The 21,638-nt window shown below is 40.3% G+C and overlaps 1 protein-coding gene across 1 annotated transcript in view; it reads left to right on the top strand.

Moving 5' to 3' along the window:
• Positions 1 to 716: 716 nt before the first annotated feature.
• Positions 717 to 21,638, top strand: part of DENND5B (DENN domain containing 5B) — a 181,963-nt gene continuing 161,041 nt past the window's right edge. The window contains exon 1 of the mRNA XM_040642308.1: positions 717 to 851. Coding sequence (XP_040498242.1) covers positions 725 to 851 — 127 coding nt within the window. The 5' untranslated portion in view covers positions 717 to 724. The remainder of the gene's footprint in view (positions 852 to 21,638) is intronic.

The raw sequence follows: 21,638 nt of genomic DNA, 5'->3' as shown, positions 1-21,638 counted from the left end.
TCACGAATTCACTGAGTAAGGATGGCTTGTAGATGGGGTGAGGGCTGAGGGAAAGATTCAAGGACTAAGATCTCAAAACGAGACAGGCATTTCCACATGTCACAGTTTAAAAGACGTTGATGGTCCAGGCCGTTGTGGGAAATGATCTCCGACTGGTTGTTAACCTTCCCCAAAGCTGCATTTTTTTTTATTTTTTTATTTTTTAATTACGATAGGTAGCATCTCCTTTGAAAGACAGGATCCTGCGCTGCGGCTAACCCTGTAGTTGGCTGGCGGAGGCCATGCAGGCGTCTGTGCGGCCGCCCCCTTCGCCGCGGCCCCGGCTAGCGGGCACGAATCCTGCCCGCGCCAGGCGCTCCCTCGGAGCCCGCGGTGCGCGCGCGCGCGCACACCACCGGAGAGCGCGCTCCCGCCCCTCGCGAGCGCGCCCTCCTCTCCGCCCCCTCCCACCCCACGCGCCGGTCCTCGGCGCCCCCGCCCTCCCAGCGCTCCCACAGCCCGAGCGCAGCTCAGCTGACCGGCGGGCGCCAGACGCCGCGGCTTCCAGCTAGCGAGCGCAGCTGCGGCGGCGCGAGCCTCTCACGCCGACACTCCCCCTGCGCGCCCCTCCCCCACCCGGGACCAAGATCGGGACCGACGCGCGAGCTGGCGCTCCAGCGCGTGTGCGCGGCGGAGCGACGGCGAGGCGGCGGCGGCGGCGAGCGGAGCGCGCAGCGCGGCCGGGATGAGCGGGAGCGGCGCGGCGCCCGGCCCGGGCTCGGGCTCCTCCCCGGCCGCCTGCCGCTTCGCGCACTACTTCGTGCTGTGCGGGATCGACGCAGACAGCGGGCTGGAGCCCGACGAGCTGGCGGGTAAGGCCGGGCTACGGCGGCGCGAGGGTCCCCTCAGGGACGTGAGGGACGCTGCGGGGACGCGCGGGAGGCGGGTTCTAGACAAAGTCGGCTCCCGGTGGCGCCCGCTCTCCATCCGGACCGGCGCCCGGGCGGCGATTTAATGACATTGTTATTTATTCCGCGTGCAGGGTGCGCTGCTGAGCCCGCGGGCGTCGCGCCGCTGAGGGCGCCCGCCTCAGGCTTGTGCCTCCCAGGCGCGGGTTATTAATAACGGGGGCGGGGGCGGCCTCGAGGGCACGGCCCCCACCCAGCACGCTGGCCCCCTCGCCCGCAGCTGCACGCGGAGGCGGCCGGTGAGTCACCGGGCGCGCTAACTCCCCGGCCTTGCCGCGATCCGGTGCATCCATCCCACCCCCCACCCTCTCCGCCCGACTGCGAAGTTTCAGCCCTGGCACGTGACTCGGCGCTCAGGCCCCCTCGGGGGAGGCGGCGACAGAGACCGCTGGGCTGCGGGGGTCGCGCCCACCGAGGCGGTGACGGCCTGCAGGGGAGTGCAGGCGGGAGGCTGGTTGGACTTCATCCTTGACTGTTCTCGGTCTGCGCCGCTTCCCGCTTCGCGTTCGGCGATGACGGTCAAGTCACCTTTTGGAATCCTGTCTATTTGGCAGTGTCACGGGAGCTGGGGAGGACCTTTGATCGCTTGGGACTCGGCACGACGCTTTGTTGACACTGCCCACACTGTTTCTGAGTTTAGTAGTTGGACATTCTCCCCTCACTTGGGTGCACCGTGTGTTACTGCCTGGCTTTTCCTGGAGGAGCACCTGAGTGCGCAGTGCCGGGAGGAGCCCGGGAGAAACGACCGATTTCATTTTTCACGCCTCTTTCTTTCTGCTTGCCTTCTTGGGATCTGAATCTTCATTTTTTTGTTGTTGTTGTTAATGGGTGAGACAAGTGACATCTATCGCCTGAACTTTATCTGTGTCAGTGTTAAACACTTAGGTCATAGCTTTCCAGAACAGCTTGCTTTGGACATAGCATGCCTTATTGCTTGAACCAATGTGTATTTTTGTTTCCTCTTTTACTTTTTTGGGGAGTAATAGAGGGGACTGGGAAAGCTGTATTAAATAATAAACAGTAGTAAACAAATGTGTTCAGCTGTAAGAGTACTGATCAGCCCGTGTCTTAGCTAAGCAAGTATCTTTTTAAGCCAGGCTCACAGCAAAACGTTTTCAACAAAAACTGTAAATTTAGTTTTAGTTAAAGATTTTTGGAAAAAATGGATGAGTACCAGGTTCTTCTGTATGTGTAGTTATATAATCATGTTCTTTCTTCAATTAAGATTTTATGTACGTATTAAGAATGGCTTTGTTAAGGGATATGAAGTCAGAAAACATGTCTGCAGAGAGATTTGGAGAGATTCCTCTTTGGGGATTGAAGGGATTATTTTATTTTTCTAGAGTCCTTTCTCCCCTAAACATCCTAATCATTTGTAGTAATGGGTCACTTGGAGGCCTTTTGTCAGTAGTGACTGATGAAAACGCCTTATTTTTTTCTTTTCTATCTCAAGTTTATATGCCTCGTAAAGCTAAAACACCTGTAGGTGCGGCCTGGGACTCTTCAGGCACAGTGCAGATGGCTTTAACAAAATTAAGCGGTAAAAAATTAATTTCTATTTCATTTTTTAGACACTAACTGGCTTCTCCTTTTTGGAAGACTATGCATGAGTGTGGATGCTTGAGATTTCTGCTCATAATATTTGGTGTTTCGAAGTAATACTTTTGTCCGATGGTATTTCAGTATCAGTGATTCATTCAACTAATAGTTTTGAAAGCCTTAAGGTGTAGCTTGTGTTCCGGGCACCGGGGACAGCTGTGAACAAAGCAGTCAAAAATCCCTGCGATCATAGTGCTTATTATATTTTAGTGTAAACAAATGATGAAATATATGGTTTGCTAGATGACAGTAAGTGCTACGAGGGAAAGTAAAGCAGGGAAGTGAGACTAGGGTAGTGCCAGCTAAATGGTGGGATGGTAGGATTGCGGATTTTAAATGAGATGGCTACGGAAGGCCTCACAGAAAAGGTGACCTTAGAATAGAGCCTTGAGAGAGATGAGGAAGCAAGCCATGTGGATTGTCTTGGGGAACAGCGCTGCAGGCAGAGGACACAGTACATGCAGGGATGAGGTGGGAGAGTGCCCAATTTGTGCAGGTGACAGTAAGGAGGCCAAGGTAGTTGGAGTTGAGGGAGGAGGAAGATAGTAGATACAATCACAGAGAAAGGGAAGGGGAGATTGTGTAGGGCCTAATGGACAATTGGTGAGCTTTTACTCTGAGATGGGAAGCTACTGGGAAGTTTTTTGAGCAATGCAATGATGAGACTTGATGTACTCTCTAAAAGAATTGCTGGGCTGCCTTGTTGGTTAGACAATGTTAGGGGCAAGGTTAGAAGCAGACCAGCTAGGAAACTCTTTTTTGGTATGTGAGGTGGGAAGTGTTGGTGGCTTAGACCGAGGCAGTAGCAGTGAAGTGGTACAAAGCTGGATTATTTTGGAGGTAGAGCCAGCAGGACTTGCTGATGAATTGGATATGATGTTCATATTCAGAGAAAGTGATCAAAGATCGCTCCTAAGGTTTTTGTCCTAGACAATTATAAACACCTCTATTTACTGAAATAGGAAGACTGATAGAGAAGCAGGTGGGAAAAGATTAGTTCAGTTTTGGGCATGTTAAGTTTGAGATATCCATTAGATATTCAAATGGAGATGTCGAGTAGGCAAGGCATCTCTCAGGCATCAAAATTTTTATATAGACATAAATTGAAAGCCATGAAATTGGATGACATTACCCGGGAGTGAGTATAGATAGAAACGAGAAGAGGCTGAAGGGTTGAATCCTAGAGGCACTCCAGCAGTCAGAGGTGAGGAGGATGAAGAGGAAACAGCTGAAGAGATTAGGAAGTATGGCCAGTAAGATGAAAGGAAAACAAGAGAATGTAGCATCATGTTCCCAACTAACCATCTTCTTGACTGTTTCCACAGAGCTTCATTTGGGGAGGAGGAAACAAGGCCAGTGAGTTAGGCAAATTAGTCAGGAGGTTGTTTCTGTTTTGCTGCATTAATTTCAAAGTTAAATATAGTTAAGTTTCTATTTTACTTTTATGGAACCGATCTATTTTTATCACACTGTTTCTTAGCAAGTTGTCACCCTGCCTGTAAAAGGTCTAAGTTGACTTCTGTTAAATATAAATTCTACTTATTGCTTTATAGATTTTTTTCTTAACGTATGCATGTTCCTAGAATTCACACTCTGCAGGTGGTGGGGTATTGAAATAAAATCAAGGATATAAGCCATATGATGAAGTAACAGTTAAATAGACTAAAACCTTATGATAAAGTTATCAGGGCTGTAGATTGTTTTTTAGACACTCCTCCTAGTGAAGCCTAGCTTTACCAACAGTGGAAAAGACTTCTTTGGTATATATATATTTCATGTATATGTGTGTGTGTGTATACATATACACACACACACACATACATACATACACCCTGATATACTGGTATTTCCTATTGTCCTTTCTTTAGTTCATCTTAGATGTTGTGCTTCTCCTATTCACTGTATATTTTTAAAATGCACTTTATCCGTAAACAAATATGTCCCTTTTTAGATATTAAAGTAGAAATATTTACATTTTATTTAAATGTTAAATACATGTTTCAAATTGATTATTGCATAAAGAAGAAAGGTATAAATAAAAGATGTTGGAATTAGTTGACATGTAGAATAGAAAGGCAGACGACATTTTGAAATTTTCTTTTATGCCTCTCATTTCCTCTAAGACCTAGCTGTAGGAATTTATATGGCTTGATTTACAGCAGCAAATGTCTCAGGCAATAGAGAAATGAAGGACCTTTATTTAAGTAAGGTAAATATGCAAGCCCCCAAGAGGGGGCTTATGGTCTTTGCCTCTCTCTTGCATAGTACCTTATACGTAGTGTTTAATAGATGAATGAGTATAAAGTTTACCTATGAGTCCACGAATTTGTGGTGGCCAGAATATTCTTAAAGGGTTCCAATGGTAGTTTGGATTTAGTTCTGCTGAGGAGTACTGAAGTATGATGGGTGCAATCCCTGCCATAGGCCCTTGTTCAAATCTCTTCCTTGGTGCCTCTATTTATTTTTAGCTTTGGTTTTCTTGGGTGTGGTTTCCAGAAGAGCTTTGAGGCAGTGAAGACCATGATCTAAATTCAAATATAGTTAACCTTTGAACAAAGGTGGGGGTTAGGAGCGCTGATCCCCTCCAATACAGTTGAAAATCTGCATATAACTTTTGACTCACCCAAAACTTAGCTACTAATAGCCTACTGTTGACTGGAAGCCTTACCGATAACATAAATAGTCAGATAATACACATAATGTATATTACATATATTCTGTATTCTTAAAATAAGCTAAAGAAAAGAAACTTTTTTTGAAGATTTATTTATTAGTGAGAACACAGCCAAGTGGAGGGGAAGGGCAGAAAGGAGACAAGCAGACTCCCTGCTAAGCAGGGAGGCTGACATGGGGCTCGATCTCAGGACCCTCAGATCATGACCTGAGTGAAAATGAAGAGTCTGACGCTTAACCTGAGCCAAAACGAAGAGTCTGACACTTAACCAACTGAGCCACCCAGGCGCCCAAGAAAAGAAAATTTTTTTAAAGATTTATTTATTTATTTTAGAGAGAGAATGCATGTGCACGCACGTTCGCATGTGCGTGTGGGGCAGAGGAGAGCATCTCAAGCCGACTCCGCACAGAGCAGGGAGCCTGACGATCTCACCACTGTGAATCATGACCTGAACGGAAATGAAGAGTCAAAGGCTTAACCGACTGAGCCACACAGGCACCCCGAAAAGAAAATGTTATTAAGAAAATTACAAGGAAGAGAAAATACATTTACAGTACTGTACTGTACTTAGTTTTTAAACACTGCATGTAAGTGGACCTGCATAGTTCAAAACCTGTGTTGTTCAAAGGTCAGCTGTACACAGTTTGGTTGATACCGAGAGTGTCATGCCACGATAGTTCTGAAAGGGACCTTAGACATTATTTACAGCGAAGAAGCCAAGGCTGAAAGATTAAGGACCCTCTGAGAGAACACATTTGACTAGCAGCAGACATCAGACTAGAGCCTAGCTGTTCCAGTACACTATGCTCCATAGTTATTTTATTTAAGCTTAGAGAAGAGATGAGCTTGACTTGAGTTTAGCAAGCATTTCAGGCTTGTCTTTATTCCAGACTGCATGTCACAGTTAAGACTGTTAAAATATGCCTTTTAAAAACTGCCTTGTTGTACAGCTTCAGGGGTTAGAGCTGCCCTGAGCTGACCACCATTGGTAGTATCTTGGTTGTTAGTTATCTTGTCACTGTTACTCTTAAAAATAAAACTGCCAAGTTATTTTACCAGGAAAAGTGTGTTTTTATTCAAGAATAGCAGAGAATTGTGATTCAGGACATGCAAGCTACAGGAAAACCGTAGGCAAGTCTGGAGAAGAAAGTAGAGTACCCCTCTTTTATAGAGGAAAGAGGAGTCAGGAGGGGCTCTTATAAACAAAAAGTCCATTGGGGTAAACTGGGAGTTCAAAATGTAGTAGCTTTTCAGTGTCACTGAGTTGTGACAGTCTCTTATTGGCTGGGCTGTTGCCAGGCAAGGAGAAAACCTTTCTTCCTCCTGCTGAGGTGGTAGTTTGGATTTTCAAGGTGTCTTTCTGTTGGTTCTGCAAATGAAGTGTGATGGGATATGAGAGCGCCCCCTTCTGGCCTTTGGCCTCCAGTTCAGGGAGGTTTCCTTTTATACATTCCACACGGTCCTTGGCCCACGATGGATTATGTTTGGGAGTTTAAAGGTTTGTCCTGGTAACTGGGAGGCTGGGGAAGGAGAAATACAAGGATCAGCCTCCATTGTAATGAGGCCAAAGATTCAAGGTCTAGTTACTATGGTACAGTGCTAACTTGATTGTAAAAATCCACTGGGAATAAAACTCTCTATAGTGAAATCGGTGTAGTGAGTGCAGTTAAACTCTGAGTTAATGACCCCAGGACTCAAGCTTCTGTCCCATTGGTTAATGCAGGATATACCAGCATAGGGAGCTCAGAATATGAGATGATGAGACGGGAAGGGAAAGCGGACGAGAGAAGGATGTGTCTTTGGAGAAGAAGAAAATAGTAAGAGAAAGGGAAAGAAAAGGGGGGTGGGGAGAGACAAAAGAGGCTGGAGGAGTACAAGTAACATCTGCTGAGGTGTTAAGACAGACTGTTCTGAAATTCCTGAGTACATCCTTTTGCTTGTACTAATTCTGCTGGTCACAGATACAGTTGGAGTAATAAAAATGTCTAGAATACAGTGCATTATTAGTCAAAATTTTCATGAGGCTTCATAGAGAAGAAAACATTTTCCTCTTCTGAAATTCATCGTAGGGTAGAGACAGTTTTCCTACATAAGATACTTTAGGAAACAAGTGCTATTATATCCAAACCCTTAACATTTCTGATAGATAACAACCTAAATTTTGTTTTTAGGAAAGCCATAACTAGCCAGTACACTTTGGAGTAATTGTTCAATGTTTATTGTTTAGAGTGTGCCAGGTTGTAGGGTATATAGGTGACAGTCACCATTCTGTAAGAATCTACAATGAAATACCAATAATAACTTAATATTTATCCACTGCTTTCCATGTGGCAAGCACTGTGGTAGATCTTCACAGTTATTGCTTCACTTAATCCTGACGACCACCTTAGGAGGTGGCATCATCTTCTCTGTTTGGCAGGTAAGGAAATGGAGACTAGGGAGTTTAAGTACTTCACCCAGGTTCATACAGTAAGTGATTATATGGGAGGAGGGATGGACATAAGTGTCGTCTTCTCATATTCTGAGCTCTCTGTGCTGGTGTGTCCTGTATTAGCAAATGGAACAGAAGCCTGAGCCCTGGATTGAAAAGTCTTGTCTGGCAATGTGATTCATTCATGTCCATAACCACTACGTTTGCCACCTCCTTAGTAACATGTGCTATATCGTACAGATTGTAAAATCTGCTGGTGTAGGGACCACATGGATAACCTTATAATCAAATGGGATTATCTTTTAACTTCTTATAGGAAAGATATTAAGAAGGAGACTACTGGTCTTTATGACATTACGACCTGACCTACATTGTCTCTTTTTATGGTCAGCACTGATAATGTCTCTTGCATGAATGAATTCCTTTATTCATTGATCAAAAAGTTAGAAGAGTGTATATATGATGTTACTTTTGTTTTTATTAATGAATTTATGTAAAGATAAGATTTTACCATATAAATATAAGGCATTTACTACATAAATAAATCATCTTTTTAAAAATCTCTTTGCGGGGCACCTGGGTGGCACAGTGGTTAAGCGTCTGCCTTCGGCTCAGGGCGTGATCCCGGCATTATGGGATCAAGCCCCACATCAGGCCTCTCCGCTATGAGCCTGCTTCTTCCTCTCCCACTCCCCCTGCTTGTGTTCCCTCTCTCTCTGGCTGTCTCTATCTCTGTCGAATAAATAAAAAATAAAATCTTAAAAAAAATAAAAATCTCTTTGCTCTTTTTACTGGGTTTTATCATCTATCTTTTTTTAGCATAAATTGTTATTCGTCCTTAGATAAGTTTATAATTTTTAAAAGGAATGTATGAATGCTTGTGAAACCATAATTAGAGCTGGATGCACAGTCAGAAGCCAGGAGTCCAATCCTGGCCTGTGTCTTAGGACATCTGTGGGCTCAGTGTTTTCATCTATTTTGAAGGGATTCAGTGAAATGACTGATTTCTGAACATACCACTCCTCTCTTCCATGAGCCTGAACTTGTTTTTGAGTGAAAAAACTAAGTGTATCTGTTTAAAAAAAAAAAAAAAAAAAAACCTAAATGACATAGAGTACAAGGACTGATATATATCACATATGCCACATGAGGACCAATTGAGTAATTATAATTTCAGCCACAAGGAAAGGAAAAAAAATCAATTAGTCTTTGAAGTTCCCTTTACAGGAAAAGTACAGTTTTTAATAAGCTTTTTGAAATATTAATATCAATTCATGGACTCTCAATTATTATCTACATTGCCCTTAGGGAGCCAGGGACCCCTGTTTGAAATCACTGTATTAGATAATCTCTTGAAGTCTATACTAGCAGTATGAATGATACTGCCAACTATCCACAAATGGAATAGGCAATGGGATCTTAGAATAATTTTTTCCATGTAAAATTCTTCAATAGCTTCCTTTGTATTTGGAGTAAGATTCTTAAACTGTTTACCCTGTATCTTAGTTTGTTCAGGCTGTTATACTAGAATACCATAGACTGGGGGTAGCTTATAAATAACAAATTTATTTCTTACAATTCTGGAGGCTGGGAGTCAAGTTCAAGGTGCTAGCAGATCCCATGACTAGGGAGGGCCCTCTTCCTGGTTCATAGATGGCCCTCTTATGTGGAAGGGGTAAGGGAGCTCTCTGGGATCTCTTTTATAAGGGCATGAATCCCATTCATGAGGGCTCTACCCTCATGACCTAACCACTTCCCAAGGGCCCCACCTCCAAATACCATCATATTGGAGATTAAATTTTGACATATGAATTTTGGGAGGGACACTTATTTAGTTTATAGCCCCCTGGTTTGCAAAGCTCTTCATGATCTGGCCTTTGCCTACTTTTCCAACCTTTTCTGATGCTATGTTGATTTTCTTGAAGGTCCTTAAAAACAGCTGTTTCTCGTCTCGTGGCTTGTTCATCTTCTCTTCTTTCCCTGGAATCCTCTTTCTAGACCAGCATTGTGCATTATAAATATAATATGAGACACATATGTAGTTTTAAATTTTCTATTAGCCACATTCAAAAAGGTAAAAAGAAATAGGCGATATTAATTTTAATGATGTATTTTATTTATGTATCTAGGATATTATAATCTCAACATGAAAATTATTAATGAGATATTTAACATTCTTTTTTTCTTACTAAATCTTCAAAATCCAGTGTGTATTTTACACTTACCTCACATCTCAATTTGGACTAGCCATGTTTGTAGTGTTTAATAGCCACATGTGAGTAGTGGCTGTCCTCTTGGATAGTGCAGCCCCACAGCTTTGCAAGATTGGCCTTCCCAGACCATCTATATAAAATAGTGTTCTTCCTCTCCCTGCCTGCCCCATTCTTGCCAGTAACCCTACTTTATTTTCCTTAATAGCACTTAATGACACCTGACAATATACTATATAAATGCATTTGTTTACTTTTACATGTCAGTCTTCCCTGTTAGATTATTGGCTCCTAGAGGGCCAGACCTTTGTCTGTCTTGTTTATTATTGTATGTACAGTGACCAAAAATAGTGACTCAAATAGGTTGTTTGAGTAAATGAATGAGGTAATTTGACATGGACAAAAATATAACTTTTCCTTTTATTACTGACAATAAAAATCAGTATATTTGATTTATGTGTGGGTTTTTTTAACCTCTAAAATGGAAACTAGTTTTTTAAAAAATGAGAAACTTGAGATTGATGAAAAAGCAAGAGAGTAGATGAATGATTAATTTTTTAAAAACATATATATCAGCTTTCTAGTGAGCTACTATAATTTGTTATTAGCCTATTCTCTCTTGAAATTATGACAAATTAATAATCTTTTTTAAAAAATCAACTTTATGCAAGCAAGTATGCAGGTAACAGCAAGGTTTTGTTTGTTTTTGTTTTTTAAGCATATAACATTTATTTATAAAGTAATGCCAGGTGATGGCACATAAATGGTGGGTAGTGTTTATAAAGTTTCAGAAAATGTATTTGTAGCTTCAGTTGTGATTTTAGAGGAGTATCTTAGGATGTTCATAGTTTCCTTCTTCATGGGCATCCCTCATCGGTTTTGGACTTGGTCAGCCAGGATAGTTCCTTTGCTTCTATGAAGTTTAATCCTCTATATTTTTTCCCATGCATATTTTGTCGTTATTTTACCTTGTATAATGTTCTGTTCTGCCTAAGGCTTGACTTATTAAAATGGCACCATCTAGGGGCTCCTGGGTAGCTCAGTTGATTAAGTGTCCGATTCTTGATTTCTGTTCAAGTCATGATCTCTGCTTAGGTCATGATGTCAAGGTTGTGAGATTGAGCCCCACATCAGGCTCTGCCCTGGGCATGGAGTCTGCTTAAGATTCTGTGTCTCTCTCCCTCTGTTCCCCTCCCCTGCCCCCCTGCTCCTACTCTTACTCTCAAAAATAATAAAATAAAATAAAACAGCACCATCTAATGACCTTTTAGCTGGAGATTCCAAAAATGTTTAATATGAAACTATCTTTTTCACATTACTTTTCAAACAAAACAAGTGTAAGGAGCTAAGTAGTGAGAATTCTAGGGAAAAAAGTGGAGGTATTTTATATGCTGCTGAGATAGCACATCATGAAGATAAGTTGCTTTCTCAGACATCCCTGCACCTTTTCCAAGAATCTGTGACTTACTAATTTTATTCTAAATTAAATATTATAAGTGTTTTAATTAACATGAACTTTTTGAGTTAATACCTTTCATTTTTCTCTTATAAACTTGTATACATCACTGGTGCAAAGCTATTTTTTAATTAATACTTTCTCTAAATGACTTTCAAAGATAAGTACTAGCACTATTAAGTCAGAAGTAGGTCTAGAAGTCACCTTTATATGATGAAGCTATGAAAATAGCTAACATTTATGGAGTCATGAATTGTGGTTGGTGATTTATAAACATTACTTTTAGTCTTCACAATAACTTGAAGGTGTTATTTTCCTCATCTTATGTGAAGTGTTCCCCAAACTTACAGTTACTTAAAGCTGGGATTACCTCCCAGGCTCTCTGGCTCCAACATAGTCCTCTTGCCCTGCGCCTTGCTGCCCCTCCAGATCCTCTAGACGAGCTGTCCTCAACTCGTGGGTGGTGACACAGTGGGCCTGCCGCTGCTGAGCTGAGTCACAGTAATTATTAACAATAGTTGAAATACTGAGGTTGTAAGTGATACAAGTTTTAAAATAAGTGGAATGGAATCAAGGTCTTCCCTCTAATCATGCTGTTCTCACTCAGTTCCCTTCTCTTGTGCTTTTACTGGACGGAAGAGAAAGAGGTGGCATCATGTGCACCACCGCAGTAATTGTGGACAGCCGATACATAATGGGAAATTTATCTAGTTAATGCTAGTGCTAAGTGACTGTTGCTGATGAGCTGTGAATAGTTTTCACATATTCCTGCTCTCTTAGGAATACCGCTGCAAAAGTAGTCCGTTTGCTTCTCTTCCCTGTAGTTTTTTTTTTTTTAATCATAATCTGAGGACACACATGGGAGTATGTTTTTCAACACTTATGCTGATCGAGACAACTAGATACTTTTCTAGATGCTTTTCTCAATTATAAAATGTGACCGTGTCTTGAAAAGAGCTTTAAAGTATACGGTGCAATAAAAATAGGTGAGATTATAATTTTAGAGTTATAGAATCTTTTAAGTTCAACCCTGCTGCCAGGACCAGCATGCTGAATGCTTAGATATAGGTTCTAAACTGTGAAACCCAGTTTAAAGATATTTTTAAGTAGTCTATTTTCTAGATCCCAAAGGCCTTGTGATGTAAATCTCCCTGTTTTACATAATTTTCTCCTGCCCAAGCCTCAGAATCCAGGTTTCTGGTTTGAAGACCATGTTTTCTTACCCTTTCCTCTTGTCCTCTTTTCCAGTATAGCACGTTCTTACAGTCATTTATTTAACACAGGGACATACTCTATAGTTTGAGGAAACAGTGTAGAAGTGATACATAAATTTTTAATAGACTTTTTTAAAAAAGATTTTATATGATAGATATTGAGTGTGCTAGAGCAGAGAGGGGAGGGGCCCAGGGAGAGGGAGAAGCAGGCTCCCTGCTGAGCAGGGAGCCGGTTGTGGTTCTTAACCGACTGAGCCACCCAGGTGCCCAGTTTTTGACAGTCTTAATTCTTCTGTACAGTTTGGCACAAAATTTGCTCAGACCAGGCTTTTTGTACATTTTTCTCCCCTAATCTCTTCTTCAGAGATCACCCTTACTTTCACCTTAGTCCTCATGAAGCCACTTCTATTGCTCTTTTGGTTGTCTCTTCCCTGTAAAGAAGAAGAAATACTCTTTTGATAAAAATTTCCAATGTCATTGATAGTGAAGATTTTTTAATGTCTAATTCCTCCAGTTACCTTCATCCCCAGCAGAAACTGTCAGGGTTTCTTATTTTCCATGGCTTTTCAGGTTTAATACTTTGTGTTTCTAGTATACCTTCAGTTTCTTTTTCTTTTCTCATAGGTCTTTGAGAAAACGGACAGTCTGCTAGATCAACAGTATTCTTTCTGTGTAATAAATTTATATTTTTACTTTTTTTTTTCTTTTTGCTGTAGATTGGGACTAAAATAGCGAAGGATTGTTTCCCTCTAGGTAGATGAGACAGGAATTGTTGTGTAGGGAAGTGAGCATCTCAGACTCTTGGATGATTCCCTGATTATAAGAATCGGCATCAGCATGTCAGATGGAATTCCATGAGAATCAGCTACAGACCTGCATAGGAATAGTTTGAGCAGCAGAAATTTAGGGCTAACCTGGTTATAGATTTAAAGATTATGGATGATTCACTTCCAGGACCACAGTGTTTTATTTTCTAAGTTAATTTCTCTTCACTTCAACTTTAACCCTAAACTTTAAGGAAATTTAAATGGCTAGGGTAACAAGATAACAGATTGTTTAAGAATGTTTCCCATCTCTTGTCTCAAGTGTATTCTTTTTCTTAATAAATAAACTTTTGTCTGGATTTCAAAATATTCTGGCTCAGCTCCAGGGAAATGAGCTTTCCAACTTGACTTCATTTGCTTTGTGCCATTGTTCATGAGAACAATGACTGTGATTTTGCAGTTTATTAAAACAGAAGCATTGGTACCACTGAGGTGATTATGACAAAATAGGTTATTTTGTTTAGTTGTTCTCACTCCTGTCTGGCAGTGCTTATTTTTCCATTGGCAGCCCTAGCTACCATTTGATTTTAAATAAATACGTGAAAGCTGTGTGTGCTCAAATGTAAAATTTTATGTACTCCTCACAGTGTAGGATGGACAGGCCTCATTTACTATGAACCACTTGTAACCTGTCTTGTCCCTGATGGAAGGGGTCAGTGGGGAGGGTGTAAAATATGGGTGTATGGTGGGTGGAAGGCAGTAGAAAATCATACCTCTTATTCCAAAAATCCTCTTTTCATGATTTTACTAATCTTTCTTTCATCCTCTCTTCTACTTGGAACACAGATTTTAGGGTTAAAGTGTGAGAAATTGTACAGAGGTATCCAGATGAGTGTCCTAGACCCTGGAGCTCCCACAGGTTTAACTCCCTGCTGGTGGAGCTGTTATAACGTCTCCCGCACAAATGTCGCACCTACTAAAGCTTAACAAAACCACATTCACTCTTCCCTGGAATGAAATCTCCTTCAAGCAGGAGTAAAAATGTAGCTTTTTCTGAATGGCCATAAGGCCAAGAAGTAGACCTATTTTGTTGAATCATTAGGGAGCAGAGGCCTTGATGTGAAATGTCTGTTGACATGTATGCACATTTAGTATTTATCTCTGTGCCCCATTGAACTCTGTTGAATAGATCAGGTGACAGCTTTTATCTATCTGAAAGTCTTTGAGGGACAGCTGAAGCATTGGTGTCTGTGTGAGAGAGATGAGTGGGTTTTTTTTTAAATGGAAGAGAAGTAACTTCTTGAAGTCCTTGCTTTTAAAAATAAGAAATTCTTTTGTAAAATTCAGATTTGCTTTGGGACTTAAAGGAGGGTGTAAATGATTTTATTATTTTAGCAAATACAACTGAATAGTTTTTGAATGTCTTCTGAAATGAGATATAGTCTCTCAAGTGTGGGAACTGTTTTATTCTCTGTTCCCCTGTTCCCTGACCTCTGCATTTTGACCTTGCTGCTTTGTTATGAGATTATGGGCCTTTGAGCTTTTCCACGGTGTACCCAAGGTTTCCTTACACAGCGACATAAAACTTTACACTTCCTTAAAAGATATTCTTAGAATTGAGAACATTCAGATTTAAATGTGGACATGCATTTTGTAAATATTTTCTCTTAAAAAGTCTGTTTTTTCTTAATACTTTCCAGAGTATCTATGTATTTTCTAATAGGAACTTTAAAGTTTTGTGGGTATTTGTATGACTAAATGTGGGTTTGTGTTTGTTTTTGAGTAAAACTTTGTGATGTTGCTTATTTAGGGAGAGACTAAGAATTAAAGCTTTCCAGGATAAGGGAACCCAAGAGACCCCCAACTGTTTACTCCCCGTTGTTGTCTGTTAGGTATGAAAAGTTAAAATTTGTATTTAGAGGGTGCCATGCAGAAGCAACAAATTGAATATTTTCAGAGAAAATTAAAGCATTAACCTGCTTGTCTTATAATAAATGCTTTTTAGACACTTTATTGGATGCTTAAAATAGAGTAGGAAGAGAATCAGGGACAAACAAAAGATGAGCCCATTTGGTTTTGCTACTTGTTGGTGGTGCATATAAGAGGTTGTTTGTGGGTTTTTCCCCCCCAGACATTTTAGTAGGGCTTTCTGAGCAATGTCTATTGTACACACTGAAATATTCCACCAGGAGTGAGGATAATGAAGTAATTGGTTTGAAATAATAAAAGGCAGTAAGTGCTTTTTAAAAAATTGTGGCTTTTACATTTTAAAAGTAATGTATGCTTATTTTAAAAACTGGAAAATACAGGATTGCATTAAAGAAAACAATGATCACCTGTTATCCCAGAGGGGTAGAATTTAAAATAAAAATAGAAGTTCTGATTTCTAGTCACTAATTAGAAGCCAGAGTGACCATTTTACTGAAGTTGTGTGGTTAAATGAGCTGAGCAATAATCTAAGAAACACAGTAGCATTTTTTTATGTCGAAGTCATTGCCACTGATTTAGTATGACATCTTTAAAGATCTCTGTGAATATTGAGCGAAAGACTGAATAAATAAATGAAATGGCCTTGTCCACCTCAAGTGTTTAATTTGAGGGATAAAAATTAAATTCTTAGTAGTTGCAAGAACTTTTTTTTAAAACCGAAGTCCTTTATACGACCAATAATTAAGGTGAAATGGGAAAAGAAAGAATAGCTTTGAAACTGAGGAGTTTAATGCTAAAATAATCTATCACAAAATTTTTTCCCCCATTTTGGAAAAGAAAGGGGAAAGCACTGGTGACAAATGAGATGGGAAGACAGAGGAAAGAAGCTAGTAAGCAAAAGAGGCGGTTCAGTGACAAATAAGGTAGACTCTTGATCTCTGTCTTAGTGGGAATCTGATTTATTTGTTGTCAGTCACATAGCAGAGTGGAAATTATTTAGATGGTATAAGATACCTCTGATGAAAAATCTGATTGTCTTCTTCAGGTTGCTGAAAGAGAATAATATTTTAGGAAGGCTGAATCTAGAAGCAGCAATAGATTTGACACTGGTCTCTCACAGCTCCTTTCCTGTCTCCTAGTGTAGGGGCTATGTAAACATTTCATGGTCAGTGCTGGCACTAGCTGCAAAGAACATAGAGAAGGTCTGCAGTTTTTCTTTTCATGTAGTGGAGTAATAAGAACAGTCTTATTGTCTTGCAGTGTTTTGGCCGATGTTGCTTTTAGATCCCATCTGTAAATGACTTTATTCCTAAAACATACTTATCATGAGTTTTATATGTTTAAACCAAATGAAGACCTTAAGAAAGCAAAGAAGGGATATTTGTCATAGTAATTGGAAAAACTTATATAAGGGCAGATGTGCTTATCTCATTTTCTTTAAATCTATCAATTTACTGGCATGAATAGGACTTTTTGTTAGTAATGACAGTGCTTTCTAAAAATTTTTTGAGTAGATGAAACAAACATTCTGAAAAAGAAAAAAACACTTAAAGCACAAAAGAGGGGGAGAGAGAGAGATAACCCTAGTTAGTTTTTATCTGGAGAGGTATTATTTGCATTTTTGTTTCTATTATTTTTTAGGATGGGCTGAATTAAGGTGAATTTTAGTTGCTCTAAGTACTGTGGCATTGGTTCTTAAATTTTTTGGAGCATATAATGCAATAAAGAAAATAGACAAACTGTGGGGAAGAGGGGGCTTATTTTTTCCCGCATCTATGCTCCCACATTTTGTTTCTAGAACCAAATGTATATATTACACACTTAAAAGAGATGCTTGCTTTTAAATATTTCATGGAGTAGGAGATGAATTGGGAAGAGAGATTGAATCTAGCTTTTGGATGATTTTTCTGTCACAGTGCTTGTGGTTATAGGTCAGACAGAACCTAGGAAATAAAGGAATGTGGCTGGTTCACATAAGTTTTTTTTAGGGGTGGGATGTTCAGGTATAATCTGAGCAGAGCTCTCGCTCCGTTACAGTCTGGAGCAGAGCTCTCGCTCCGTTTCATTGCAGCTCTTTATCCTCAGTGTTGACTTCCTTTCAGTATAGCTTTCCTTCCTTCAAGGTAATAAAATGGAGGCAGTAGTTCAGACTTCACATTTGCATATAACACCTTCCCTAGAAGAGATTTAACTTTCCTCCTCCACGCCCCACTCACCTCACTAAACACAGATCTGGGTCTTTGCTGTGATCAGACCACTTTAGGTCACACTTGCCAGAGGCCTATTCTTAACAAATTGGTCTGGCAAGGAAGATGGGATTAAACTAGAGACTAGAGCGCCTGGGTGCTTCATTGGTTGAATGCCTGACTTTTGATTTCCGCTCAGGTCCTCATCTCGGGGCTGTGTGATTGAGCCCAGCATGAGGCTCCATGCCCATTGCAGAGTCTGCTTGTCCCTCTCCCTCTGCTTCTCCCCTTGCTCGTGCACTCTCCCTCTCTCTAAAATAAATGAATAAATAAAATCTTTTTTTAAAAAAAGATTTATTTATTTGACAGCACACAAGCAGGGTGAGCGGGAGAGGGAGAAGCAGGCTCCCCACCAAGCAGGGAGCCCGACGTAGGGCTCCATCCCAGGACCCTGAGATCATGATCCAAGCCGAAGGCAGATGCTTAACCAGCTGAGCCACCCAGGCGCCCCGAAATAAAATCTTAAAAAAAAAAACCAAAAACTGACCAGAGACAGTTCGGGATGAAAACTAGGGCTGCTTCACAATGGAAGGGGAAAGGAAGTGGCTGTTGGGAAGCATCCTAACTGAATGCCAGACTGTGAAGAAGGCCCTTTGAGAGACAGAAAAGAGCCCCTCAAAGGTTTTGAACAAGAGAATATCATGCTCAAAGCTATGCTTTACAAATATTGCTCTGGATGAGGGGTGTAGAATGGAATTAAACTGGGAAGAAACAATTAGGAAATTGTTATTCTGCAACTTCACTGAATGCATTTAGTCTAATAGTTTTTTTGTTGGTCTCTTTAGGGTTTTTTATGTATAATATCATGTCCTCTACAAATAGTGACAATTTAACTTCTTCCTTACTAATTTGGATGCTTTTATTTCTTTTTCTTGTGTAATTGCTGTGGCTAGGACTTTAGTATTGTGCTAAATAAAAGTAGTGAGAGTTGGTGTCCTGATGTTAGAGGAAAACCTCTTTTGTTTTTCATTCTTAAGTGTGATGTCGGCTTTGAGTTCTCCATTTATGGTAGGCTTTATTATGTTGAAGTGTGTTCCCTCTAAATGCACTTTGTTTAGTTTCTATCATGAACAGATGTGGAATTTTGTCAAATGTAGAAAACTGTTCTATAAAACAAACTAGAGGGGAAGGGCCTGAATTAGGATAGTGGCAGTGGGAGTAAAGAAGAGAGGATGAATATGAGAGAGAGGACAGACATTAGATGAATTTGATTTGACAACTTTATTGTATGTGAGGTTAAAGGGGAGATGAGACATATAGGACTGAGATTTTGGGCAACAGGGATATGGTAGTGTCATTCATAGAAGGAAAGAACACAGGAGGAAATAAGTTTTAGAGGATGTTTAGCTCAATTTCAAAATTGTGGTAGTGATAGTGCTGGTATAACTTTATTTTCTTTTACAGCAGGGAGGATTAAAACTACTTTCTTCACATCTTATTATGATAGAAGTGTTTATGTTTAAGGGTGTGTATACAAATAAGTGGTGGAGCTAGAACATGAATTCAAGGCTTCAGACCCAAAGTTCTGTGTTCTTTCCATAATGTCACACTTACCTCTCTTTGTACACATAACTCATTAATTCTTTCCCTCCCTCCCCCCTCCCTTCTCTCCCTCCCTTCCTTCCTTTGATTGAGGAACCGAGAATGGGTGCATGTTAATTTGAATCTGTGTTTTTAAACACAAAGTATAAAAATTCTATAATTAAGGAAAATATAGAACTAGCCAGATACAAGCTGAGACTTATTTTTGAATTCGGATAGTTTGCTGGGCATTAATTAGTAAATAATTTACCTGTTTTCTGCAATGCTTCAGTTTGTAGCTAAAATGCACAGTTGTTTTTGTGACAGGCTTTAGTAGTGCATTTAGAATGTATCTGTATTCTTCAGTTACGAGGCAGTGAACCAACCATATGCCCTTTGACATTTTGGAGTTTGTACAGCAAAAAACTGCCTAACCAGTTTGAATGTCTGCAGGTGGCTTGCAGTGGGTTCTAGGCATTCCCACCTAAAATGTTCAGGTCATCTGGTAGTACTGTAGAACTATGTGTACCAGTTAGTTGATAATGCATATATGGTCCTTACTCTAGACCCTGGAAGGATGTAATTGCTCAGGAGACATTAGCTATTATACTCATTAACATAATTGATTGGAGGAAGCCTCAGATACTTTGATGAGATTTAAGGTGTTGCTAGAACTCTCTTTCAATTCCAAGACAATCCCTGGGGCTGTGTCCTTTTTTTCCTGAGGGATAATTTTATCCATTAAAAAAAGTAGATAATACATTTGTGTGGTATCATTTTCAGAAGATAGAAAAAAATGGTGATAAAAAAAATCTCATCCCTTTCCCTAGCCTTCCAGTTCCTTTCCCCAGACACAATCATAGTTACCACTTTATTGTTTACGCTTCTACAGGTAGTCTCTGTGTTCAGTGACATGTGTTTTAATTAATCTTAGATTATACTCTTACCTTTGAACTTTGGTTTTCTCTTACCTGTGTTACTGCTTTTTTACCTTGCTTTATTTGGTAACAATGACAAAGGTATTGCTCAAATTATATTTTTTATTGTTTAAATCAGGTCAGATACAGTCCCTAGTTTGCAGTTGGCGTTCATGTTCAGAGATGTTAAATGAATTGCCTAAGTTTACATTGCTAGTGGCAGAATTAGAACCAGAAGAAAGGTTCTTCTGAGTCCAAATCCAGGCTTCTTTCATTACAGAGGAACTTAGCCGTTCTCTTGTGTCAAAGAGCCCACCTCCCTAATTTGATGGAGAGCAGTGCACTTATACATAAAGAGATAGTGCCTATCAACTAATTATCACCTGATTGCCGATATTATTTCATCTTCACCCTCCTACCTCCTTATGCCTATGAAGTGCTACAATATTATCTTGTTACAAAATCCAGATTTTATGTCCTTTCATCCATAATATTTTAGAATGTGTCTCCAAAGGTAAGGACTCTTTTATGTCCACTTTAATAAAATGAATTTTGATTTTCTATTTAATCTTCAGATCTCAGTTACAATTTATGTATTGAATAAATCCTTTGACATGCCTTAGTCTCATTAACCAAATGCAATAATTAAATCAACAAGTATATTTTATGTGTGCTTTTAACATTTTTAAAGTAATATTGGCAGAGATGTTGAGGAAGTAACTAATTATTAAAAGCTGTTCTAGCTCAGAAATTTAGGAATCTTGAAAAGGCTCTTTTTTTTTAACACCTTTGTTATAAATAAGCTTGTCAATAGGGCTGTTTCATTATATTAATTAACTATTGCTGAGGGACAAGATTATCCTAAAATACAGTGCTCAAAACAAATGTTTATTATCTTGCATTCTTTTTGAGGGTCAGGAATCCAGGAGCAGCTTACCTGGGTGCTTCTGGCTCAAAGTTTCTCTCACAAGGTTGCAGTCAAGCTGTTTGCAGGAGCTGTAGTCATCTCAGGGCCTGGCCCAACTGTGCCTGAAGAAACCACTTCTAAACTCGCTTGTGTGGTTGTTAGCAGGCCTCTCTGTTCGTCACCACTTGGGCCTCTCTAGTAGGCTGCTTGTGTGTCCTAATGGGGTGTGGCTGCTGTTTTCCCTCAGAGCAAGTGATCAAAGAGAGAGAGAGAGACCCATGACAGAAGTAAAAAAAAAATTTTTTTAAAGATTTTTTATTATTTATTTATTCGACAGAGATAGAGACAGCCAGCGAGAGAGGGAACACAAGCAGGGGGAGTGGGAGAGGAAGAAGCAGGCTCATAGCGGAAGAGCCTGATGTGGGGTTCGATCCCACAACGCCGGGATCACGCCCTGAGCCGAAGGCAGACGCTTAATCGCTGTGCCACCCAGGCGCCCCCAGAAGTAAAAAATTTTTACAGCCTACTCTCAGAAGTGACATAACCATCATTTTTGCCTTATGCTATTGATCACACAGACCAGCCCTGCCTGGTACACTGTGAGAGGGAATTCCATAAGGCTGTGAGTACTGGAGGCAGGGTCATTGAGAGCCATCTTGGAGGCTAGCTGCCACACTGATTTGAGCAGTGTTAAAGCTTTTAAACCTCGATTTAGGACTTACAGACTTCAGGAACGATTTTCAATAGAGTATACCAAAGGTGTAGTAGTGTGCAGGACTTTAAAGCAATCTGTATTTGAAAGAAATAATACAGATCTATTTTA

This window comes from Ursus maritimus, unplaced genomic scaffold, assembly GCF_017311325.1.
Source record: "Ursus maritimus isolate PB19 unplaced genomic scaffold, ASM1731132v1 scaffold_26, whole genome shotgun sequence".
Classification (NCBI taxonomy): domain Eukaryota; kingdom Metazoa; phylum Chordata; class Mammalia; order Carnivora; family Ursidae; genus Ursus; species Ursus maritimus.
The sequence above is the reverse complement of the archived record's forward strand: the minus strand, read 5'-3'. Positions and strand labels throughout refer to the sequence as shown.